Source organism: Pipistrellus hanaki, assembly GCF_964339955.1.
Source record: "Pipistrellus hanaki genome assembly, chromosome: 5".
In the NCBI taxonomy this organism is placed as follows: Eukaryota; Metazoa; Chordata; class Mammalia; order Chiroptera; family Vespertilionidae; genus Pipistrellus; species Pipistrellus hanaki.
The window spans coordinates 6,740,744-6,766,695 of NC_140507.1; the positions used below are offsets into that span (position 1 = coordinate 6,740,744).

At 54.1% G+C, this 25,952-nt stretch overlaps 1 protein-coding gene across 1 annotated transcript in view; it reads left to right on the plus strand.

The window, feature by feature from the left end:
- Positions 1–25,952, plus strand: part of SLIT3 (slit guidance ligand 3) — a 496,706-nt gene that overhangs the window by 393,697 nt on the left and 77,057 nt on the right. The window contains exons 7-9 of the mRNA XM_084884010.1: positions 4,154–4,225; positions 8,568–8,731; positions 17,408–17,549. Coding sequence (XP_084740136.1) covers positions 4,154–4,225; positions 8,568–8,731; positions 17,408–17,549 — 378 coding nt within the window. The remainder of the gene's footprint in view (positions 1–4,153; positions 4,226–8,567; positions 8,732–17,407; positions 17,550–25,952) is intronic.

A 25,952-nucleotide genomic window follows, 5' to 3' on the forward strand; every position in this document is an offset into this window, starting at 1 on the left:
GCCACGCCCTCGCCATTTGCCACTCCTGGGGGCCTTGTCTGGCCGCAGGACCCCAGCCCCTCGCTGAGGGGCACAGAGAAGCACACACTTCCCCGGGCGTTATGGTGTAATGTGTGCACCGGAGAAGGGATAATAAGCTCGCTCACCCCCTCGGGCCCTGGAAAGTAGCAGAACACCCTCTTTCTAGCGCTCAGAGCCAAGACAGGAAGCTTTGGTAGCCTTGTCCACAAGGATCACTTTACCATGGAGAACGATCCCCCTTCACGATGCATGTATGCTCCACATCTGATAAGACAGAAGAGAGACAAGACGGTCTCAGGTCCACCTCAGTTTCAGTGTAAAGAGAGTTCATCATGGGGAAGGGAGACAGGGGGAAATGTCCTGAACTATCGGGAGACGGTGGGGGGAAGGCAGATTGTCTGAAAGCCTGTGGGGGAAGCGCCTTATTCTGGTTCATACTGAAATGCCCATTCAGTAGCTTGTGATGCTGCATAAAGGGAGGCCAGTACCCTCTTGAGGTTTCTTACAATTCATTTGACCCTGAACTTGAAAAGTGCTGAATTGAAAGCATTTATTTGGGGGAAAGCCTATGCCTTTGGTTAAAGCATACCTTCTCAGAGTAGCTCCCCAGGAGCAGAGCAGGGAGGATGAAACCAGACGCCGGAACTGGCGAAACTCAGCCAGGACGTGGAGACAAATAGGGTCACACTGATGAGGCCAGGACAGCTCAGCCCGAACCAGCCATCCAGTGTGGGTGGGTCACCGTCAGACCCATTTCTTTTTCTGTCGGTAATTTTTTGGGCAGGTGATAGAAGGGGAGGCAGTGGGAGGCGTGTGCCATTACCTCCAGCTGTGGGTCCCTGGTGGGGAGGCAGAGAACAGCCCCGCTGGAGAAACAAGTCTGCCCTGGAAGCAGGAGGCGCCGGCAGGTGGGGAGAAACTGGGGTGTAAAGAGAGAGCAGCAGGGCCGAACCCTGCCTAAGTCCCCTGCCTCTCGTGGCCTCAATCTGCTCATCTGTAAAGTGGGAGCCTTAGTTCCGACTTCAGAGTGCTGCCGGCAACAAACGCGATGAAGGTGAAAAGTGCATTGTAAACTATAAAGGACTCAACACGCTACAGTAATAACGGCGGGTAACATTGGCCTGTGCCACCAAGCGTGCTTTCCTTGGTGCTCAGCCGATAATGCTCCCTGGGATGCAGACAGGGACTTCTGATGTAAGGGGCTTGGCAGATGGGATGGAGTCTCCTGAGGGCGAGGTGGGCCTGGAGTACCCGGTTAGGCTGCAGCAGCCATCCATCACAAGGGTCTTCCTTAGAGAGAAGCAGGATATCACAGTGAGCCATTAGGAGGTGTGGCAACACAAGTTAGACATTGAATGGCTCAGGCAAGGGGCCACGAGCCAGGGGATGTGGGTGGCCTCTACAGACTGCAAACATTCTCTTCCTGGTGCTCCCAGAAAAAAAAACAAAAAACGCAGTCCCATGAACGCATTTGAGACTTCTGGCCTCCAGACTATAAGGACTAAATCTGTGTTGTTAGAAGCCCCTAAATTACTGGGAACCTGTTCCAGCAGCAGGAGGCGACACAGAGAGGCGTCATCCCTAGCGTCAGGCTTGTGTGGACTCAGGTCCTGGTACCACCACTTGCATCATCCAGGAAATGGAGATGATGATGATGACAGTGCGCCTGCCTCAGGGGCTGGGGGAGGGGTTAAGTGCGATGGCAATACGCCCTCAGCCCATACCGACAGTTATTAGTAGCCTACCCGTTAATCCCCGCCAAGGCTGCATGCGGCCAGTGCTGTTGTGATTATCTCCACGTCATAAAGGAGGAGACCTAACAGGGTTAAGGACGTGGGGCTGCACCGGCTACAGGTGGCAGCGCCGGAGTCGAACCCGGGCCTGGGCGTTCGAGGCCATGCTCACCAAGCGGCTGGCTGTGCCGGATCACGGCGCCTCCTCGGATGCCAGCTGCTTAGGCAGGGGCACCAGAGCCAAGCGGATCCCAGAGCTCCTTGCACAGGCCAAGACTGGAAACCAAATAAATCTGTGTATATTAGGGAAGCAGAAACTCCAGCTGCCCTGGCGATGAGGATCTAAGAGGTGACCGACCCTCCGCCATCCTACCCCGGGGCTGGCAGGCCCCATGCAGCAAATCATGGAAGTCTGAACACTGGGTTAAGTCATCTCGGTCCTAGAATAATTGCTATTATCGTAAATGTTTTATAGCCCTCATTACGGCTCACATTTAAATATCAGTGTAGTAATACGTTAATAAGTCATCGCTGCCGGACCGCTGCCGGATGCAGTTAGCCGAAGCCCTGCGTGTAACTGCACGTCTGTTCAGCTAAATGAGAGCTGGCCGTGAACTCAGCGGCGCTGGGCGGCTGGGCCTGGCCGGAAGGAAGCCGCTTCTCTGCCAAGGCGTCTTGCTTTTGCCTCTGAGAGCTCGGGGGATGCTCAGGCTGTAGCTGGTGGTGGAGCTGGAACTCTGGGATAAATAGAAGGAGAAACGAAGGTGCCATGTAAGGCGTTTCTAACCGGATGGAGAGGGTTGGAGGGCATAGATCCCACCCCCAGGAGACTCCCTGCAGAAGCCCGAGCTCCGGTCAGATGGGAGTGGCAGGGTCTTCAGCCCTGTCTGATGAGATGCTCTGAAGGCTTCCTGAGGTGATGGGATGGACTCGCACACTCGCTCATGGAAAAGATAAGCCACGTGAAACACGCAGCCCTGTGGGTTCCACTTCATAAAAGGCAGTGTCTGCACTGGCACGTTGATAGAGGTGCAGAGAGTGGGCCGAGCAGGTCCGTTCATTCCTATTGGTCACGTGATGCGCCTGAAATAACGCCAGACACACGATAGGTACATAATAAATGTGAGAGGGAGGGGAGCAAAAGTGTGAGGTTCTGTGTCTTTGTGTAAACAGACTCCCCCCTGGCCTTTTGGCCAAACCAATGCCAAGAATGAAGGGGGCGGGGGTGAGGAGCTCAGTCACCGGGGACCGGGAAAGGGATCTGTGCAGGGCCCCTTGGGTGGGGCGGGTATGGGGACTGCTATGTGCTGGACCAAGTGGTTTCTGTTTCCACGGGGCAGGGGATGGAGGTGGAAGGAGTGACCAGGCAGGACCAGATTCTCTCCTCTAAGGTCTGCTGAGGAAGACCTGTGGGTAAGAGATGCTGATCATCTGCCCAAGACCACACAACTAGGGTGTATAAGATGCAGTTAGAGCCATGAGTGGATCAGGGCATGGGGCAGAAGTAATGCACATGAGGAAGAATGCTAGAGGGCATTTGAGAGGAAGATACTGTGCTCATCAAGAGCCCAAGGCCAAAAGCACCTGGCGATCTTGCCACAGAACATTCTGCAGACGGTGCCATGGCCGTGCTGTCCCTGGGCCTCCATGACAGGCTCCAGTAGAAGGGCGGGCCCGGCTGTCTGTGTCTGCGGCCCGATTGCAGCCTTATTTCATGCTGACCCATCTATGGAGCCCACATCTCTTTCCTTTCACTTACAAAGAACCCAGTCAGTGCTAATGTCCTGCTGTTGGAGTGCCCAGCCATGGCACAGACACACACAGGAAGAGGAGACCTAGCCCCGGGCTCTCAGACTCACTGGTGATGGATAAGAGGAGCTTGAGGAGTCAGGATAGCCTTGCCACGTGGCATCCTTTGAAGCAGTGGGTGCAGGGGCAGCGCCAGGGGTCTGCAACAAGGTGGCACTGGGTTCAAAGCCCATCTCCAGAGCTTCGCAGCTGGGGTCCCTGGGGAAGCCGTTCTGCCTCTCCGTAGCTCAGCCTCCTCGTCTCTCACACATGCCTCCCCTGAGGGCTGGGTGTTGCTAGCTGGCTTGGTAGGTGTGGGGATGAGAGCTATTGTCATGAGCACTCAGCACCCCGTAGAGTTTAAAGAAGCAATACTATTGGTCCAGGTGGGCCAGGCAGGACTGAGTGGCATCAGAGGGGAAGAGGGGTCTCGGATTCCCTAACCATTGGGAGAGCCGTCCATCTATTTCCAGCTGCCCCACCCACTGCCCCGTGGCTAGGGACCCTTGGTTCCTCTTGCAGTCACATCCTTCCCTCCCTGCCTTCATGAGCATCTCAGTGCCCCTCAGGCCGCCCCTGCTGACCATGTCCCTTTTCCTCCATCTCCGCAGCACCCTCAACAACAACAACATCAGCCGCATCCTGGTCACCAGCTTCAACCACATGCCGAAGATCCGAACCCTGTGAGTAAGGCTCCCTGCTCTCCTCCCCCTCTGCCCCTACACCTCCCCCCCACCCCTTCCTCGCTTCCCCTCACGCTCAGCCCACCATGCAGCAAGGTAAGACCTACCATGAGACCTTCCGTCCTAGGACCCGCCAGCGGGTTTTCCTGTCCTGATACTGCCTCCTCTGCCGTTGACTGAGGAGGTGTTGGTGAGCGAGGGCACAGGAGGGAGGATCAGGGTGCCATTCAGGGTCTAAACCACCCTTCTGCAGCAGGCACACCCCGCTGGCCTTTCTAAGAGGTTTATACCCATCCTTTTCTTGTTGGGGGGGTCTCAGGGGTCAGCTGTAGGGGAGAGCCAGCCCCCACGAGCTCTCAGCTGAATACATTTAGGGCCAAGGCACAGGGCCGGGCTTCCTGAAGCCCGGGGGATGGCTAACCTCACCATAACCGTGGACACTCAGCCAGTACCAGCTGTTATGAAGAAGAAGAATCTGGGTCCAGATTCCATCATTGTTCCCAGGTCCTTCCTTTGAGCCCTCGTATGATAACATAATTCAGCCAAGAAAATCCATCCCTTCCCCACCCCCCATCCCCGCGCTTTTAAAATGGAACAGTGCACTGACGGGGTTTGAAGGAGAACCCATTGGGTCTTCAAAGTCCTTTTCAAAGTCCCCATCAGATCACCACCAGGCTGGAGAAGAGTGTGGCCGGGGCTGTGGGTCTCAGGGAGCTGGGGCTGTGTCCCCAGGTGAGCAGGTTGACCAGGAGAAATAAGGCTTTTCCCCGCAGAAATCTGCAGCCGGCTCCTGGGGCTGCTCCCCTGTGACCTCTGCTTCCCCTCTGTTACCTTCGGTTTAGGAGCAGCAGTAGCGGGAGGTTGGGCTGGGTCCATAGGACCCCGAGGTGGGGGATGGGGGGGGGGGGCGGGGTTGAGGGGGAAACAGGAGGTGGTGGGTCTGGAGCTCGGGTGCTTTGTTTGGGGGTATGGGGTCTGGGAAGAGTTTATTCTCCTTGTTTCTGTTGTCATCCTTCCCTGTGGTCCTGAGCACTCCTCTGATGGGTTCAAATCAATCAATCAGTCTCGTCTGCTCCCTTTGCTCCCTGCCTTGTGCCATTCTCTCTTTGGTTTAATTTCAGAGATGGCTCTGTGCAGAGCTCCCTGGAGACTTGAGCTGACTAATCCCCTTCCCCGTGATTAAGGGGGTGGGCGGGTGGGCTGGTGCTGGAGAAGGGGGAGAGAGGAAGGAAGTCGTAAATGGGATTTCTAAAGGAAAGCTTTTATATTGGATTCAGAAAGCCACATTTTATAGAAAATGAACACTGGGTCTCTAAAAGGATTTGCTGGAAATTTAATTTAGTGTCTGTGGCTAAAAGGCACCTATTACAAATTGGCGTTTGTATTCATCCACCTTATCTTCTGTGGAGGTGGCTTTGCCAACCTGGAGTGTGGTGTTTCTGTCAGCAAAGCCCTCGCTACCACATTCAGGAAGCACCCGCCACCTGGATGCCTTGGGCAGGGCCACGGGCTGGGAGAAGGCGTCTGAGGCTCATCTCCTCCCAATAATAATCAGTTCCAACATCAGGGTGTGCCAGGCCCAGTGCTGAGTGCTCACCAGGAATCATTTCAGTCCTCACAACAACCGCAGAAAGGGGGCGTCGTTAAAACCCCCATTTTACAGAGGGTAACACCAAGGCCCAGAGTTAAGTCACCCCCCAAAGTCACAGTCGGAAAGCACAGAGCCAGTGTTCTATCCGGGCAGTGTGACCTCACAGCCCACTGTTTCAGCAGAAACAGAAGTAGAGGAATAGATTCCAGGTGGGCCAAGGAGGGTGACCAGAGCTTCCACATCACCCTCATAGCCGATCCGAACCACCAAAAGTATTGAAAATCATTAAAATCACTTCCTTCTCACTCCAGAGGATGAGAAATACTCCTGGCAGAATTCTCACTCCAGGCTCACATTGGGGGTGATACTCCTCAATCTGGTCTCCCAAACATCATATGAAGGGCAGCATGAAAGAGTCTGCCCAGCCGGACGCTCCCAGCATTCCTGGTGGGTAAGAGTGCGGCAGGGGGGAAACTGAGTCCGATGACCGCCGCAGGCTTTTGACAAGAGCCATGACGTGGCTTCCAAGTCATTTTTGGTCACCTCTTCTCCAAGGTGCCCCTTGGGAGAGGAGAGATTCCTACAAAGACGGACAAAGGGACGGGGAGCAAGGTTCAGGGGGGAGGAGGCTGGGGCTGGCCATCGGGAATTCAGGCAGCACCCACCTAATCGAATCTTCCAAAAGGGGGGGGGGGGGGCTCTGACATTTTGATTATCTCAGAAAGCAATCCGCTCAGCAAGGATCTGACTTACCTAAACCTCCTTTCTGTTCTTGCATTGATCTCTTACCCTGATTGGAACTGACGGGAATTTGTTCTCACTGATCCACACTCGGTTCAGCATGAACCCTGTGTCCTCTGCTTGCACTCCACGGCCTTTCCTAAGGAAAGCCCAACTCTCACCAACAGCTCTCTTCTGGCACACAGGACTGGCCCTCAGCCTGTGTGCCACCAGCCTGCCTCCCAGCGGACCACCCCTCCATCATCCCAGGCAGCCTAGACACACTGGCAGGGGGCGGGGGATGGCCATGGAGTCCCCGCTCTCCCCAGCAGCTCGCTGAAGGGTCAGGAGACAGACCACTGTCACTCATGCTGCCTTTCCCCACGAAGTCCCTCTCCTCATGCTCTTTAGGAAAGAGGGACCCTGCAAGCTCACGCCAGGCCCTCTGTCCTGGCACATGTGGTCATCTTTGTTGAACAGACAGAGGTCTTCCCTCTTGAACCTGAGGTCCTTCCCCCAACTTCGGACTTTGCTCCCCAACTCCTCCCACCTGTCGCATCTCTTCCTGGAGCGCCTTCAGCAGCATGGGGAGTGGGGGGCGGTGGGAGGGGGTGTCTGAGCTTCAAGCTCAAAAGGAAAAGTTGCTTGCGGCCCATGACAGGCACTGTGTCTTGGACCTAGGAGCCTATTAAAATGTGTCTGACCTTAATTATTGGCTCTGGAGTCCAAAAAGAAAATTGCAACATCAAAAAGTAATCATTTTAAAATAAAAATATTTAAAATTTTTTCAACAGAAAAAAATGGCATTCTATGTGGGAATTGCATTCATTTAGTCCGTCTGATAGGAGGGGATGAGGGCCCCCTAAGGCTGCAAGGCCCCCACTGGACCTGGCCGGCCAGAGTTCACGTCCGTGGGCGGCACAAGTGAGCTGCCGTTGGCCAACAGTTAGCAATGTTGACCTTGCACTAGAGGAGGGCGGTCAAGAACCCTTCAGCTCTCTCCACTCCAGGCGTGGAGGTGGCCTGGCCCTGCTCCTGCCGGCACTCAGTATCGCTGGCTGGACACCGAGCGGAATTCCCGACACTGATTAGCACGCCCGGGGCTGGGTGTTTGAAATTTACATCAGAAAGCCACGTGTAGGATAAGCTGATGTGACTTCAACTACTACCACCACTCCCGATGACCTGGGCTGTAGGAACATCAGCTTAGAAAGCCCTGAGAGAGAAACCTCGGGGAAGGGTGTTTAGAAGCCCCTGGACATCCTGAGTTTGCCCCCAGTCAGTGGAAAGGAAATCCGGGCCATTTAACCAGATGGGAGTCCCCTGGAAACGGGTCCTGCAGGCGGCTCTTTGGTATCTTATTCACTTAAGGAGAAATTGATCTGGAATCATAGCTACTAGAGGGAGAAGCCAGAGTCCTGGGACTGGGTAGGGGGTCTTCTCAGAGGTCTGGTGGGGACAGCCCCCTATTGGGATAGGAGGGTGGAGAGGACACACCTTCTCCAGGCCCTGCTCAGCCTAATGGGGCACCAGCGGTGTTGGCTTGGGGCTCATGGGGTTACATGAGGGGGTCATTTAAGGGACGCTATGGGAGAGAAAGATAGGCTGAAAGCACCTCCGATCTCAGCCCAGCGCCTCCATAGACTGTGGCACAGATGAGAAGCTGGTTCAGGCCGTCCATATCGGGAGTGTGCAGGAGGCAGCTGATGGATGTTTCTCTCTCATCGATGTTTCTAACTCTCTATCCCTCTCCCTTCCTCTCTGTAAAAAATCAATAAAATATATTTTTTAAAAAAAAAGGAAAAAGAAACGGTGAGTTGCTCAGAACCCAGGGGGCATCCGTGGGGTGGGGCCTGCACGTGGCGATGACTGTAGTCTGTGATTCAGCAGCATTAGGGTTGAGGCTCCTGTGGCGATTCAGTTGTGCAAAGGGGCATGCTCCGGGGGCTGCTGGGGCTATCACACTGGAGAAAGGTTTGGCCCTCCGTTCAGCCTGTGACAGTGCCTTCCCTCTGTCCCTTCCTCCCCCAGGCGCCTCCACTCCAACCACCTGCACTGCGACTGCCACCTGGCCTGGCTCTCTGATTGGCTGCGACAGCGGCGGACGGTCGGCCAGTTCACTCTCTGCATGGCGCCCGTGCACCTGAGGGGCTTCAACGTGGCAGACGTGCAGAAGAAGGAGTACGTGTGCCCAGGTGAGGCCGCCCCACCCGCAGGCTCTCCCTGACCCTGGCCTTGGACATCCTGCCCCTCCCTCTGCCCGAGGGGTCCCAAGAAAGACGGTTTTTTCCTTCATTTGTTGAAGGAAAAGCCTCAAAGAGCTCATGCGTCACTTTCTGTGAAGCCAGATCGTCCACCTGTGCTAAGAAACCTCACACTTGTTAGGCGCGGCAGCATTTGCTGAACAGGTTCCCGGCATCTGGTCGCTCATCGGAATTGGGAGACAGGCCCACGGAGGCTTCGAGTCAGCCTGTGTGGCTGGGAATCCCAGCTCTGCCTCTTACTACGGTGTGATTTGGGCAGGTTACCCAGTGTGTCTGCAAAATGGAAGTCATAATAGTACATAATAGTACAAGGGATGCCTGGGAGGACTGACCGCAACAATGCATAGAAAGCCCTGAGCATCTTACACGGTGCTAGGTAAGAGCTAATAAGCGGAGCTTAATTATGATAGTGCAGTGGGCCCACAGAACGTGCTGAGCAAATATAACCTGTGGGCATTTGAAGTGTAGCAGGAGCACATTGCCGTGTGGTGCAGAAAACAGACCGTGCACACAGGTAACTGAAGCGGCGCTGATCTCCCAGGATGGGAGGCACCTGAGAGATGCATGAGGATGGAGTAGCTTTTCAGCCTAGTCCTAAATGTGCTTGCTTGTTCAATTTTTACTTTTCATTAGCATCCTCTAGTTCTACCAACTCTCCCTTTTCTAGTGGCAAAAGAAAAAAAAATAGAGCTAATCCCTTTATTTTCGAAAAATATATATATATAAAAAGAGAATTCTCCCAGAGGCATTCCTGAAACCAAGGAGCCCAGTCATGGAGCTGGGGGCCCAGCAGCCTCCTGAGGCTGATCTTGGGGAGTCTACGTGCGGGAACAGCGGGGGGATGTGGCACTGTGGAGCTGCCCTCTCACCCGCCTGGACTGCCACCGTGTTCAGTGTGTAAGGGGTTGGGCCGCTGTGCTGAGGGCCGGTGTGACCAGGGTGCAGGCTGGCACTTGTGCCCGTAGGCATGATTGCAGTCTAGTGAGAATTTTCCATGAATTCAGCCGCATCGCACTCTCTGCTGCTTGTTCCTGTCATGTCACTACTCCATCAAGTCCATTATCCAAAAACACTCGAACGTAACTCAGAGCAGCACCTCAATAATTTCCTATAGACGCCCACTCAGAAATCACTTCCCATCAGACACACTTATTACAGCCGTTTATCACACGAGCACCAAAACTCAAATGTAGTGACTGTAATTACAGTAATTATTAGGCAGAGGAGACAATATCAGCGTAAGTGCCGGTGAAAGAAATAATTACAGAGTGCACAGGAGTCATCCAAGAGCTAATGAGGAAAACTAATTAGAGAGAATGTTAAAACACACCAGGACAGTGGTGCCAAGTTTAACGCTGCGCAGATCGCGAACGCGCTTCATCGCGGAGGCATCTCCCCGTCCGAGGAGTGGCAGTAGCCAGGACCCAGAGCCCAGGGGGGCAGGCTGACCCTTGTGGTCCTGGACCTGTCAGCACCCCGAATCCCCCTCCTGTGAAACGGCTCCATCGCCCAGGCAGGGTAATGGGTATGTAGGAACACCCTTGTCACCTCCCCAGTTCATAGCAATGAATGTGATGGTCCCTGCAGCTTCTTAGCGCAAAGCTAGGCATTTTGAGGGCATGAGAATGTAGTCCACAGATTCCAGACATGGACCTGCTATTGATCTCCACCCTCTCACCATGGATTGAGTTTAGGGGAGCACCATACCTGGGCCCCAATCCATGAGGGATTCTTTAGGTGTTTCCCAGGCTCTCGGGGGTAGAAGAGAGAATGCTGTGCAGGTTCTCTCTGGGAAGGTTGAAGGCGGACTTCATGGTCTGGGGAAGCTGATGTATTGAACATCCATGATGAATGAACCAGCCCCATTATTAGTGGGGTGCTGGATGATCCCCATCTCCAAAACGTGCTACCTCCAGAATAATTGTTCAAGGTCGTTTGGGAGGCTGTGATCAAAGGGTTTCAGAGGAAGCAGCAAGGAGCAAGACGGGCTGTGCACAGGAGGGTCACAGAGAGGGCTGTTTTCATGTACTGACCACCCTGCCGGGGTGCAGGCCCCACTCCATGGCAGAGCCCAGCAGGCCACCCGGATGAGGTGGTTTTGTGCAGACCCAATGATGGTTGTGTTAGCTCCTCATTCAAAGTCTTCCCCCAATAACTTGTGGAAGACTTCAACCATAAAGGAGGACAAGGCCATCTCTTCTTCAAAAGTTGAGGTTATCTGCTCAGGAGAATAGAAAGACTTGGGGCACCAATCAGCCATCTCTGCATGTTGCCCTATCACCTGCACCCATCAGGGCAGCACGGAAAACCTCCAATGGTATCAAAGGCCCTTCAATGGTATTGAAAAATTAATCAAACACAGGACCACAGAGATAGGAAAGGGCTTTCCTCCTGCCGAGTCCCTGATGTTTCCCTCAGAATTAAGTGCACTGCCTGGGCCCAGCTCCTGTCCATTCAGCCCTGGCTGCGGGCTCCTTTTCACTCCAGCTAACCCAGAAATCCTCTAGCAGTGCACTTCAACAAAGCCTTTCTCCTTGGTCAACTGTCCCCTTCCAATCCAAGGCATTTACTTTTTCCTCTGGGGAATCAACTGGGAACTTTTTACAGGGGTGAGGGACTCTATCTTATTTTATTTTCTATTCGTGTTTTTTCTGTGATCTACAACTAGACTGCTTGGTTTCCTTCGGCTAATGCCGCAACAATTTCCCCGTTAGCTTTTCTTGCTCAAGTGCAAGGTTAGGGCACAGGGCAAGGAGAGTCCCCGGTCCCTGCTCCCTGGGCCTGGCCAGACTGGGACTGGATCTGAGTTCACATAACAGCCCAGAGAAAAGGCTCTGCTCTAGCCATCACTCAACTCATGTGATGTGAGTTGCTTCCATCCTTACCTAAGGGGCTTTTTGGTGGTTTACACCGTAAGCTTTATCTTCCTTGAGTCCATTTCCTAGTACCTTGATCCGAGAAAGTGTTTACCGGTCCCTCTTTGTAAATCAAGGGGCTTAGTTAAACATCTGACCTCCTGAGTCCATGCCTCTTTCCTCTGAACAGCTCCACACTCATCCCATTGTGCCATTTCCCACTCATCTGCCCTCGGCCTTTGAATATGAGATGTCTTTTCAGGAAGATTAATCTTGACTCCTAGTAATGAGGGGCCTCTCAACAAACATATTATTTATTATTAAAAATGAAATGGGTGTATCCCCCGGAAATAAGAAACTCCTCCCCCCCCCCCTTTTTATTTTATTTTATTTTGGGATCAGTTACTAAGTATAAAAATAATTAAGGTAAGCCTGACTGGCCGCCTAGCTCCTTAGGAGGTTTTAATTAAAACCCCATAATTGGACATTGGGAGGATGAGATTATTAGGTTTTATAGCCATTCCCAAAATTATCATGCCTCTGGTATTTAAATCGCGTTCATTTATATTCTCATCATAATTGCTCGAGTCCCATTGTCATCACAGCCTGTTGTTGGCTTTTGAAAGGCCAGGGGCCAACAGGGATGCTTAATTTGAATGCTGGAGTTAATTTGTTTCCGCATGCTCACACGGCCATTGGGCTCCTCAGCTCTGTGCGGTCCTCTGGGGGACATTCTCTTTAAAGACGGAAAGAAATAAACACGGCCCCAGCCCAGGCATGCCCAGCCACTGCCTTGCCGCCTCCTCCCCAACCCGAGGCTCCGAGGCTGGGAGGGCCTTCGATCCCAGGGCAGTGAAGAGAGGCACTGGCTGTCTTTTGGCAGAGGTGACGGTACGAACACATCCTGGGCAGTTTGCCTAACCTCCCTGTTTTTTTTTGTCTCCTCATCAGTCCAATGGGATAATGATACAGAGCCTCCGTCATGGCTTTTATGAGGATCAAGTGGGATCTTCTATGCGCAGCCCTGAATGCGGTGTCTGGCATGTAGGGCACATCCTGCAGCCGCGGGCTGCTTTTAGGAGGACGGTGGTAACTTTTAGCGTGGGCACCACCGTGTCCTTGGGCAGGAACTCTCTCTCTCAGGGCTCCGGCCCCTCACCATCTCCATCGCCTTCCCTAGAGTGGGGTTCAGTGGCCTTTGCCCCACCATCTGGGCAGAGAAGGCAGGGCCTTCACTTGCAGCGTGATGCTCATCCGCATCTGCCAATGAGGAGGACACTGAGGAGGGTGAGGCTGGGCCGGAGCATCTCCCTGGCTATCCCCCTGCCTTTCCTGACTCTCAGGACTAGAGGGGCGCGGTCAGCAGAGACAGGGTCCTCAGAGCCCCGTCCAGGCCGGCAGCCATGGCGCTCTCCCTGAGAGCTCTGGCTGGGCGCACACTCCCACCCTCCATTACCAAGTGCCTTCCCTTTCCTCCCGGTTTGGCATGGAGGTGGCTTTGGCTCCAAATGAAAATCCCTGAGCTGAAGTGGCGAAGGGGGAAAGGTGGGCCAGGCCCCAGTGGGGAGACAGGTGCTGGCCACGTCCAGGTCCGTTTCCCTGGTCTGGAGGAGATGGCCCCAGCCTCCACGCAGCAGCCTTTAGTGCCATTAGAGAGCTGCAGGGCAGAGCTTGGGCACGTGCTTAAGGAGGCAGGCACACAGTTAAGAGACAGGCACGCGGTGAAGGAGGCGGGCACCCGGTTAGGGAGGCAGGTTAAGGAGGCGGGCACACGGTTAAGAAGGCAGGTTAAGGAGGCGGGCACAGGGTTAAGGAGGCAGGCATGCAGAGCAAGGCCGCCCGCACTCCTGAGTTCATAACCAGCGCCTTGGAGCATCAGTGCTGGTTTTGTGTGCTGGTCCATCGCTGGGCTCTGGTTTAAGGGAGAGGAGGAGGTGGTGCTCGTCGACAGGCTTGCCCCATGATTCCTCGGCCCCAGGAACACACGTGCATGTGGCAGGCACATACCCAGACGGTCCCTCACATGAAAGAGATGGAAAGGCTCTTCCTATCCCCACGTAAAAGCTCCGTTCCCACTTCTCTCTGCTTCTCAGCTTGCAGTCATAGATTTCACTGGATAAAAAGGGAGGGGGTTCCTCACTTTGCCCCCTTGGAATTCACTGTCCCTTCCCCTCCCCCACCACCCCAGCATGCATGGCGGGAAAGGCTGGGAGCGATGGACCTGCTGGCGGAGCGTGGTGCAGGGCCTAGGACGCCCTGACCATGTGGGTGAGCCAGGCGCCCAGTGAGCTAGGGGCGGGCAGGTGGCCTTGGCCAGCACTGAGGGCTCTGGTAGAAAGCCTTTGACCTCAGGCACCGGAGTCCCATCTATCAGACCCCTCCCGCTCCCCCCTCCGTGGCTGACCCTGTTGACCAGAGCCCAGGGCACTCGGGACACAGGGGGCCTCCCCCAGGCCCTTCCAGGAGGATCTCTCACCCCCACGTCCTCAGGGCTTCTGGGCCCACTGCATCCATGGATTCATCCTCTCGCTCCCCCAAGGCCTGGTTACTGATACGGGGCTTCCTGCCGAGCCCTGTTTTAGGCACAGGGGTCAAATAGGAAGGAGACAGACACGGCCACTGCCCTGGTAGAACTGACATCTAGACTCAGTCTGTCCAGAGGCAGTGCCAAGGGGAGGGGCTTCTGCCCGCTCCACCCTCAGAGCTCAGATGGGCAGGGCTCGGTCCATCAGGCGCTGACCATCTCCAGCCTGCAGTGTGCTGTCCCTTTCTACAGGAGAGCGATGCCCTCCCTGTGTGTGGATGCCCGGCTGGGGGGCTGCCAGCCAGGTGCTCTCAGGGCTATAATTACCTCTCTGAGTAATTAAAGGTGTTGTTAGTGACCTTGTTAAGGATCGTTTTCAAAGGCTTTTTAAAAAGCCTTGACAGCACCCTTTGAAATGCTGCTTATGCTCAGGCTGCCTGCAGGACAGAGCCACCCTATGTAGGACCTTAGGACCGGCTCCTTCCCAGGGGACGAAGGCTGCAGCCTGGTCTGCTTTAAACAGAACCGACTTCAACATCGGAGTCTGAGCGGCTTTGAAAAACTCTGTTTCAGAACTTCCAGTGACCCAGATGAGCCCTTGATATAATGCCTCCCCCCACCCTTTCTTCTGAAACACCCCAACCACGTGACATTGACAGATAAAAGAGGGACAGCTGCCCTCGGTGGATGGGCAGGAGCTCAGACTGGCCTCTGAGGACCCTGGCATTTCCCCAACAGGAAGGCCCGGGTGTGGCCGTGGTCCCTGGCGCTTGCCCTTTGGTGTGCAGGGTCAGGCCTGGCAGGTCTCTCTGGGGAGCCCCCCTGCACTGCTGAAGCCCTGACATCTCCCCGGGATGTGGGAGAGGGATAGGAGCCTTCACTCGGGGATCCTCTTTGCCACCCGCTAAGACAGGAGCGCAGGGGCGGGGGATGCACTGGGAGGCATCTCACTCCTGCTTCCTGTTTCCGAAGAACAGGAATAGTCGGTCTTTAGCCCAGGAAGGACTTCGGAAGTCTGCAATGCAAAGCCTCATCCACCAAGATGGTAACAAAAAGCTCAGAGGGTCCTGCAGGCCATCATTGAAATAGTAATAGAAATAGCAACAACGGCCCTAGCCGGTTTGGCTCAGTGGATAGAACATTGGCCTGCACATTGAAAGGTCCCAGGTTCGATTCCAGGCAAGGGCATGTACCTTGGTAGTGGGTGTTTCCCCAGTAGGAGGTGTGCAAGAGGCATCTGATCGATGTTTCTAACTCTCTATCCCTCTCCCTTCCTCTCTGTAAAAAATGAATAAAATATATATTTTTTTAAAAATAGCAACAACATTAACAACGACAAGCATTCCTAAGCGCTGGCTCTGTGCTGTACATTTACATGCATTAACTTCCTTTGCCTTCCCAACAGAACCATGCTACCAAATAAGCATTGCTATTTCCCCCCCATTTCACAGAGGGGGGAAACTGAGGCACGGGGAGGATGAGGTGATAGAAGTAGAACGGCAGAGCCCACACTCTCAGCCACTCGCCCTCCTCTTCCTGGCCCGAGGCTCAGGCAGGCCGGTTGTCTGGGCTGCTGTTTTCTCAGAAATGTCCAGCCTTTGCCAGGCTGAAGCAAAGCCAGGGTCACTCTCTCTAAGAGGATGAATGTTGCAGTTGGGGGCTTAGTGTGAGTCATCATCGCTCTGGTATTTTCCATGGTCTCCACTGGATCCACAAATGTGACACCAGAGAGTCTGAAGTCCTTGTACCCAAGACAGGACTCTTTTCTTCAAATGTCCAGCTAAGATGATGCTTTGAGAGAGAGAGAGAGAGAGAGAGAGAGAGAGAGAGAGAATGTGTGTGTGTGTGTGTGTGTGTGTGTGTGTGTGTGTGTAAAGGTGAGGCCCAGGAAAATAAGAGTCTTTGGTTACTGGGCTGGCACCAAGGCATCAAGCTGAATCTCTGCAGAAGGGCCACCCCCAGGTGGGACTAGTGAGCATGGAGAGCGGACCCTCCACTTCAAGTCTCACTCAGTGTCCGAAGGAGGACTTGCCCGAGGCCCAGTCGGTCCTTTGATTCAGCTGCTCTAGCTGGATGGAGGCTAGACTCGCACCATTCTTCCCTGTGCTTCGTGCCCTGCACCTGCCCGGCGCGGAGGTCTGCGGCATCAGTCTGAGCGTGGTCCTGCCCGCGGCCCTCTGCTCTGGGAGGAGGGACGTGGGCAGAGACAGGGTAACCCTGCCGGGCGCAGCAGGCCTGGGACAAGGTCCGGCGGGGCCGTTGGGCTGAGTCTACCTTTTGGACCTCAATGTCCACATTTGAAAAACTAGCCACGGGTTTGAGATCCTGGCCTCACTGTGAAGAACTAATCCTATTTGAAAACGTACCTAATGTCTTTCCGAAGCATTCGCGTTCACTTCCTGTGCTAGAGGCTCGGTGTGGCCACCGCAGGGGGTGACTGAGATCCTCGTGCCGGAATCTGGAGTTAGTTTGTGACGCGTGTGTTTATCCACACTCGCCTCTGAGTAAGCGCCTCCGATGCCAGTTTCTTGGGTTTTTGCCACTTTGGGTTTAAATTCACTCTAGTTCTCGACATAAGCAAAAATAAGAGCAGACTCCAAAATACGAGGTAACTTCCTTGCCTTTTTCTAATGTGACGAGTGCTGTTAGCTCGTTCTCTGGATTTAAACGCTGTTTGAAAGGGCCTTGGATGGTGCCGCTGGTGACTGTGTTGACACTGGACAACTCCAAAGCACCACATGGGGGTGTGCCCCCACCTTCCTTCCTCCCACTGGTTTGGACAGTGACTTCCAGACACTAGAGGAAGGAATGAAGGTGTGTCTATACTCAGCATCCACATCCCAGGTAAACTCCAATGCCCCCCACTGCCATCCCTGAGGTCACCAGACATGGGCACCCTGAGACAGTGGTCCCAGGGTCAGCTCGGGGCATATTTCTGTGCCTGGTTGACTCAGAGAGCACTCTCTCTCTAAAAGATGAGGGTGATGAGCTGACAGAGCAGGTGGAACCATCCAGAAATAGTCAGGTCAAGGGCGGCATCTCTCCTCCTAGCTGAATGTGCAGCCAGAGGCAGCTGTGTCTGCAGGACGCAGACGATGTCCGCTGGTGACGGTTCTCCAAGTAGCTTACCGTGTAGTGCCACCTCGTTGGATAGCTGGCGACAGGGCCCAGGAGCCCATTGGACTCCTGACAGGGACACGCATTGACCACTGTGCTCTGGCCCCACAGGTCCCCACTCGGAGCCGCCATCCTGCAATGCCAACTCCATCTCCTGCCCTTCGGCCTGCACCTGCAGCAATAACATTGTGGACTGCCGGGGGAAGGGCTTGACGGAGATCCCCGCCAACCTGCCAGAGGGCATCGTCGAAATGTAAGTGCCCCGTCTGCCACCCCTGTCTCAGCCAATTCTCCAGGAGCCGGCGGCATTGAGCTGTGGGAGCTGACAGTTAAAAGCACTTAAGGATCTCTCTGCTATCCTATAGGCTTTCCCAGCTATGCCTGTCAGTGCTCAGGAGCACGGACTAGCCCTCACTGGTGTGGCTTACTGGTTAGAGTGTCAGCCCCAGGACTGAAGGGTCACAGGTTCGATCCCTGGCTCTGATTGGGGCACGTGTGGGAGGCAGCATCGCTGTCTTTGTCTCTCTTGTCTCTCCCCCTCCCTTTCACTCTCTCTAAAAATCAGTGTGGGGGAAGTGGGTGTGTGGTAATACCCTCTGGTGAGGATTAACAAACAAACAAAGAAAAGAGCACAGACCAGTTTGGCTCAGTGGCTAAGGGTCCCAGGTTCGATTCCAGTCAAGGGCATGTACCTGGGTTGTGGGCACATCCCCATTAGGAGATGTGCAGGAGGCAACTGATTGATGTTTCTCTCTCATCAATGTTTCTAACTCTCTATCCCTCTCCCTTCCTCTCTGTAAAAAAATCAATAAAATATATTTTTTTAAAAAAGAGCACAGACTCTAGAGCAGTGAGTGATGGCCCGAGGTAGCCTATCTATTTTTATAAATGAAGTTTTATTGGAACTCAGCCACGCTCGCTTGTTTACATATTGTGTCTGGCTGTTGGAGGAAGGCAGGAGTGAGCCGTTGGGTCCAGCAGCCTGATATGCCCTGTTTGGTCCTTTGTAGCAGAAGTTTGCTTGCCCCGCCTGGGTCCCCTGTGATTACCTCCTGGCTCCTCCGGTTACTAAGGGGGGAGGGGAAGAACTTTGGGCAAAAGGATTGCTCTTTCTTATCTTTAGTTTTCTTGTCGGTAGTAACATGACGATGACATAGCCTCGATGGTTCGCTGTAAAACTGAGTGGAACGCTTTGTGTGAGCTCTGCATGCAATCCGAGCATGTGGGCAGTGCCCGGAAAGTGGTGGTGGGCAGTGCCCGGGTGAGGAGCTAGTGTCACAGCCGCGCCCTTGAACCCGAGACTGAGTCCTCCGTCATTTCAGATCTGATGGTCGTCCTCTAGACATCTTTACGTGGGGACAAGATGGTGCATGTTCATGTGTGTGCACGGACCTCCCAATTCCCGGTAAAATAGCTTTTCCCACATAGCTCCACCTCGTCCCTCTCCCCTCTGCTGAGGACATGGCCCGAGTCTCATTCTGGATCGAGCAGAGTGGTAGTCAGCATTGACCCCGAGATCATGCTATATGACAATAACTGTTTTCATTTCTGCATTCGCCTTTGGGTGACTTTATTAAAAACATGATTAGAGACCCAACCAGTTTTGCTCAGTGGAAGGGTCCCAGGTTTGATTCTGGTCAAGGGCATGTACCTTGGTAGAGGGCACAACCCCACTGGGGGGTATTCAGGAGGCCGCTGATTGATGTTTCTCTCCATTGATGTTTCTAGCTCTCTATTCCATTCCCTTCCTCTCTAAAAAAAAATCAATAAAATATATTTTTAAAAGACATGATTAGATGAAACACCTTCAAATAAGAGACACACATTTCCCTCATTTCTCTGTTTCGTCTTCTCCTCCTCCTTTCCTTTCTCCCCCTCCTCCTCCTTCTTCTCCTCATCCTCTCTTCTTTCTCCTCTTCCTGCTCTGCATGCCCTGTGTTCCCAACGATGGCCATTGAATCTTCCATTCATGCATTCCTTTAACCAATCTCTATTGTGGGCTCGCTGTGTCCCAGCCGTTGTTCCGCACTTGGGGAGCATCAACAAGTAGATAAAATTTCTGCTCTCACGGTGCTTGCATTCCAGTGGTGGGGAGAATGTGATAAACAATAAACAAAGCAGAGAAAATTAGATGATACGCTAGAAAGTGGTAGGTTCTATGGGGAAAAGCAAGGAAAGGATTTGAGGTAAATGGGACCCCAAAAAATGAATGTGTGGAGGAAGAGTGTTGTGAGGAGAGGGAAGTGCAGGTACAGAGGCCCCGAGGTAGGGCGTGCATGGTGTACCAGAAGCCCGTGTGGAGGAATCACAGTGGGGCGTGTCGGGGGATGACCCAGGGGGATAAGAGGGACCAAATCCTGGAGGCATTTTAAGGACTTTGGTTTCACCCTGATTGACTTACAACCGTGGAGCTTCCGTGTCTTCTTGCTCCGTCTGCTTTGCCACCTTGTCTCTGATTTCCTGTAACACTCTCCTTCCCAGCCCCAGTGGACACATCTGTGCCTCCACACCCTTCCTGTAGTCCACAGCTAGCTAGCAAAGTGTCCTTCTAACCTGATCCCTCCCCTTCTGAGGCCTTCACCCACCTTCACTCAGCCCTCCACCTTCCTGTCAGCGAGAATCCTCAATGATTTCCTCACGTTTCACTGCGACACTCCTTCCTTCGCTCCTCCTGGCCTCCTGCTCTGGCCTCGAAGGCCCGCTTTCTGTGGATTCCCTTAGATCTCGGAGCCTCTTCTGCTCATACTTCCTGCTCATTCTCTTTATTCTTGTCCTTACCCTCTTCCCCTTCTGCACCTGTTCCCTTCTCTTCTCCCTCCCGTGATTCATTGCCCCCTTCTCTCTCTCTCTCCCCACCATGGTCCTTCCACTTCTCCTCCCAGCCACACTGCTCTCTCCACCCAGCCAATCTTCGCTCTTCTTTACAAGAGCCTTCCTCCTCCCCTCTCCATCATGCGAACGTAGGACCCTGGGCCTCCCGAGATGAATGGGTATTCAAGACAGGATTCCTGCCAACAGCCGTGTCATTTTAGATTCCCACGGATCCTTCCCTTCTGCCCCATCTGCCAACTTTTGCTTTGGCAGGCACAGATCCCCCGCCTTGACCAGGCCTCTCACCACAGCCGATGAGAGGCCAGTCGAGGAGGTCAAGCTTTAGCCGTTGGCCCCCTCCCGCCCCTGACTCAGGAGCTCACAGCCTGCCCCCCTCCTCGCCTGCTCCTCGTCTCTGAGCCTCAGAGGCACACAGCTCAGGTGTGTGGGAGAGAGATTGGAGCCGTCCATGTAGGAGGTGGGACGCAGGCAGGCCAGGCCACAGCCGGGCTGTTGAGCTGGCACCTGGCGGGGATGTTAACAAGCTAGAGCAGCCATTTCCAAAAGGCTCCATGGTTAGTACTGAATCTTATCTTATTTGGGTAAAGTGAGAAAAACAAAACCAATTTGATGGGGGTTTTTTGTTTTTGTTTTTCTGTTGAGCAAAAATATTCTACTTAAAGGAATGTCCTTTATTATAAATTCCTGGACTTCCTATTTCTGTTACTGTTGTTATTAAAAAAAAAAAAAAATACCCTAGCCCTCACTGGTTTGGCTCAGTGGGTAGAGTGTTAGCCTGTGGACTAAAGGGTCCCAGGTTCGATTCCGGTCAAGGGCAAATGCCCAGATTGTGGGCTTGATCTCCAGTGGAGGGGCATGGAGGAAGCAGCCGATCAATGATTCTCTCTCATCATTGATGTCTCTGTCTCTCTCTCCCTCTCCCTTCTCTGAAATCAATTAAAATATATTTTTTAAAATATCCTTTTCTTTATAAAATGATAGCCACTGAAAGCAGAATATGTGTGAGTGTGTATGTCTTAAATGTGTTTAATTATATGTGTAATTATTATATAATTGTAAATGCATGTTTCTATATAAATATGTATTATGTCTGACACAGAGAGGAAGAGAAAGAGAGAGGGTGCCTTAATTGGCAAAATAAAAGCTCTTTAACCACTTAGCCTATGAAATCCGAAAGTCTGGGAATGACCAGTCTAGATAGAGTGTTTCCAAAAATAAGCAACTGTCCAAAAATAAGCAGACAGCAGCCAGGTTCTTAAAAGTGTGGGCCAGGGAAGCAGGCAAACCCCCACGTTCTATCTGCATCCCTGACTTGTCGCCATCGGCAAGTAACCTTTCTGAGCCTTGGTTTTCTCAACTGGAAAGCAGAGGCTACCAGCACCCTTGTACTGATTCTTGGGGGGGGGGGGGGGGGGGGCGCGGTGAGTGAATGGATGCTGTCACATGCTTGGCTTAAAAACGACTGCTGTCGCTTTACTACTACAATTGGTACGACTGCTGCTGTGGCCACCACACTTTTATTAGGCATGGGGAGAGGTTAGAAGCCACTATAGGAGCTGGACCTACCTGTACAAGAGGCCCCTCTGTAAAGCTAAGTCAGTGTTTTGAAAGTAAATGGTGAGAGAATAGGTTGGCGAACGAGACTAGCCACTTGCGTGATGCATTGAGCCTGCAGGTGACTCATCTCCACACACATGTATGGGGACTTGCAAATAAGGCTGCCCCTTGCCCCTGGGGCACCCAGGCCCACCAGATTGCCCAGGACTTCCCTTGCTGCATTTGCCTTATTCCTTTCTGTGATGCAATGAAGCTGAGGCATCAGAGTCGGTGAGGCGAGACTCTATGGTCGGTGGGGAGAACTTTAGGGGAGACCTGCTCACTCCTAAAGGCAACAGAGCCGGTGCTCGGGGTCCCGTGTGCGGCTCAAATGTCTTTTAAGCCTCTGAGATTGAGATGCATCGCGTTGGCGGGGAGAGCAGCCCAGCAGGTGGGGGAGGCTGACAGATGAGAAAAAAACGGGAGTGGAGAGTGAAACTACAGGCTGCACCCCAGGATGACTAGGAAGTGTCTGATTTATCCTCCCAAAGTCAGCCGAATGTGACTTCTCCTCCTTCTGCCGCCTCATGCGTGCAGCCACCTCCACAGCCATATTTCTCCCTCTCCCTCGGGAGGCTTGGCACCGAGTCAGACTCTGTACTCCCGACTCTCCGTCCTCAGCGGGTGGTGGCGCTCCTCACCTCGGGAGGGGCTCTGTACCCGCCAACATGTTGGGTTGTGGGGAGCGCTCTCTCGTGCAAGGCCATCTGGCAGCCTCTTTTACATGCTTTTCCGAGGCAGAGAGGCTTGGAGCAGTGTGTGCTGGTTTCCCCCCACGGCAGAGCCGGCTCCTCTAAAAATAGCTCTCTTCCCCGGAGCCCGCAGCGAGACGGGGCCCAGCCAATGTTCCTCGAAACGGAGGCTCTCCCAGCCAGCCTTTCCTGCTGCTCCCACTCGCTTCTCTGAACCAGTTCCAGCCCCAGCAGGGACAGTTCTGGGGAGAGCCCGACCCCCCATGCTTCCTGTTCTGTCACCTTCAGCCCTCCTCCGGAGTCCTCGGGGCTGCAGAGGGGCCATCTGCATCCGGAGCCCCATCTTCTCCCGTTTTTGCTCCGTCCCCCACAGTGTCCACCAGTGCCTCGGGCCTTCGCCAGGACAGGGCAGTGTGCTTGGTGGGAAAAGGCTGTGGTGGGCTTCGGGGTCAATTATAAGGGAAAGCAGTCACCCCACCCTCCACCTAGCCTCACCTCAACCCCGGTGTCCCTCCGGGCTGGGGAGACAGCTGCTTCACAAAAGCACATCTCCCCTCCCCCGTGACACTGCCTGCAGGGGATTGGAAAAGAGAGAGGGAACCGAACCACAGCAGCAGCAGAGCAGCCAGGAGAATAGAAAGGCTGCGGGCCTTTCTGGAACCCGCTGGCTCCAGTGAGTCTTCTAAAGTCCTTAGAGCCCCAGGTTCTGTGGGTCTGCCACAGAAAGGGGGTGGGGGGAGGACCCAGAAGGAGAAGGGAAAACAGCAGAATAAAGCAGCAGAATAAGGCAGAGCCTCGGGATAAGCAGTCTGGGTACGAATCCTGGCTCCACGTCTTACTAGGGGCACGTTTCTCTAAATCATGGCGTTTGGAATCTAAATGGGATCTAAAAAGAAAAAACGTATGCGCATGTATACATACAGGACACGATAGAGTGATTAGGCTCAAGCTCCCACACTATTTATTCTTCATTCATTTTTTTTCCTACGATGAAGAAAAACGTCCCCTGTGGGAGGCCTCTGAGCATGTGCGTAGCGTAGGAGCAGACTGGGCTCTGCGTCGGTCCCTCTGCTCCTGCCGGTGACGCCAGGTGCTCTGCAGAGCAGCTTAGCAACAGCTCAGGCCACAGATGCCTGCATCCTCATCGCTGCCGTTACCAAGCACACAGACTCAGTGGGGATGCATAGGACTCGCTGCCTGTCTGCAGAAGCACCAGGAGCAGAGGGAGAGAAAGGAGGGGAGAGGAAAATGACCTTGACGCGACCTCCCCTCAGCCCTCTCCCGGGAGCAGAGGAGCACCGGGAGCAGTGCCTCCGGGCTCTGCGGAGTTGCCCTTCTCCGGTGGCCCGGGGTGACCTTGGGGAAGGACACACACCGAATTTCCTTCTCCAGCAGGCCCTGGACTCTGAGCAAGAGCTGCCAGTCCGGGGAAGACTGGAGATGGAAAGGCTAGAACCACTGAAGCCCTCATGAAGGTGGCTTCTGGGGGGCAGTGTAGCCCGGGGTGAAGAATGCAGGCATTGGCACCACACCACTCTAGGTTCCATGCGGGCCCTGCCATTTGCCAGCAACTTGGCATCAGGCAAACGGGCCTCTTTGTGCCACGATTTCTTCGTCCATAAAACGGGTAGATGAAGGATACCATTGCCTTGTTGGCTTGTGGAAGGGATGAGACAAGCCCCGTGTGGCGAGCACCGTGTCTGGCATAAGGAGCCCTCCGTAGATGGTGGTTGCTGCCTTGACCCCGTCACCACCAGGGGTCCGGCCCAGCTCCAGGACCTCTCTTTCCCCGGTGACTGGCAGCCCCTGGCAGCCTCCCTGGCCCGGTGCTGACTTGCATGTGGCTAGAAATATATTGTGTTCAGTCGTGAGTTTGCAAGTGACGGATCATTAAGGAAGCACCGAGTAACTAGGGCAGATCGATGCAGACCGCGCATGGCTGAGACCCCCGCCGGGCGTTCCCGGAGCTTCGCTGGCGCGGGAGCTGCTCGGGTGTTTGATTTGTGTGTTTGTTTTCACGCCGGTTCTGTCAGATCAGCTGACAGCCTGAAGGGCGCTTGCCAGACAAAGACAGACACACGTGCCAGTTAAGTGAGACCTAAAGCAGGCTTTAGACCCATCCCCTAGTGTGCCGGGTTTTGCTGATGGTAATGCTCCTTTCGTCCTCGACTCCGAGTGTTCGTGGCTGGGAGTCCGCATCTTTGCACGCTTGCTGCCGGCTGTGGGGCTGGGCTGTGTGTAGCCACCTCCAGGTGAGCCAGCTGCATAGAGACGGGTGTGTACACGGCCTCACCCCCCGATGGAAGGGCCGGGTCCCAGGGGATGGGCCGGGCAGTGACTAAAAGAAAGGAGAGGCCTCAGCTCCAAAGGGTCTTCAGCACAGCTCAGCGGCCGAGACGCGGCTCTGGAGCCGGAGAAACTGAGTGTGCGTCCGGCCATAGCTCTTCCCGGCTCCCTGAGTCTGGACATGGGACTTCACATCTCCGGGCCTCGGTTTCCTCCTGTTTGACGTGGGGATGGCAGGAACACGTAGGGTCCGCCTCCTAGAGGTGAAATGTTAGCCAAGCCTTGTTGAGCTCAGCCTAATGCCTGACATCTAAGCACTTATGGCTGCTGTTGTGGCTACCCTGGCCTTTACACTGAAATAGCAGACTGTTCACAGCGACCCACCCCTCCCCAAGACAAACTCTGATGCCCCCGGGGCGGGGTTAACCTGCGACTCCTGGCCTTGGCATCTCGGTGGAGCTGGGTGCCCAGCCAGCACCCACAGCGGGAACAGCAGAGAAAAGACCCCCCCAGAGTCCCGAGAGTAGAGGGGGCACAGCCACGTCCCTGCAGGTTAACAGCTCAGATCGGAGCTGTTTGAAAATCAGACCTTTGCACTCTGTTTGCATATATTATACACATTCAGATCGCTCTTCCCTCATCTCCCACAGCCTTTGTACGAAATACCTGTGGCTACGGAGGCTGTGTGGTGCCTCCTAACCCCTCAGACTTTCTGGTGACTTCGGGCCTCGGTTTCCCCTTTTCCTAACCTATGGAGAGGTCGTGTGATCAGAGGCAGGAGCAGAAGGTGTCAGTACTGTTCCCCCCTCCCCCTCACCAAAGGGTCAGGCTGTTCCTTCTTCTCGGTTTTACTTCCCTCATTCACAAAACAGGGCCCACCCCTTGCCTCGGCAGAGTAAGGACGGAAATAGACAATGGCCGCACATCAGCTCCACTCCATAAACAGCAGCTCTTCCGGGATAGCAGCAGTAAAGCTCGGTTCCGTGATGGACCGTCTTGAGCTGGATTAAATCACCAGCTGAGTCAGTCCCTGGGGGCAGGTATCCCCTCCTGCTCACGGGCTCGTCCCGCCCTCAGCCTTCACCTCCCCTAAGTGGAGGTATGTGATTAGGACCCGCACGCCCCGGGCTGACCGGACTTGCACGGGCACTTGGCCTGCAACCAAGGAGCAGCGGGTCGGCTTGCAAAGCTGAGAGTGTTCTCATTGCTAACGGGTAGTGGCTCCCTCCTGAGGCACCCACCAGCCACAA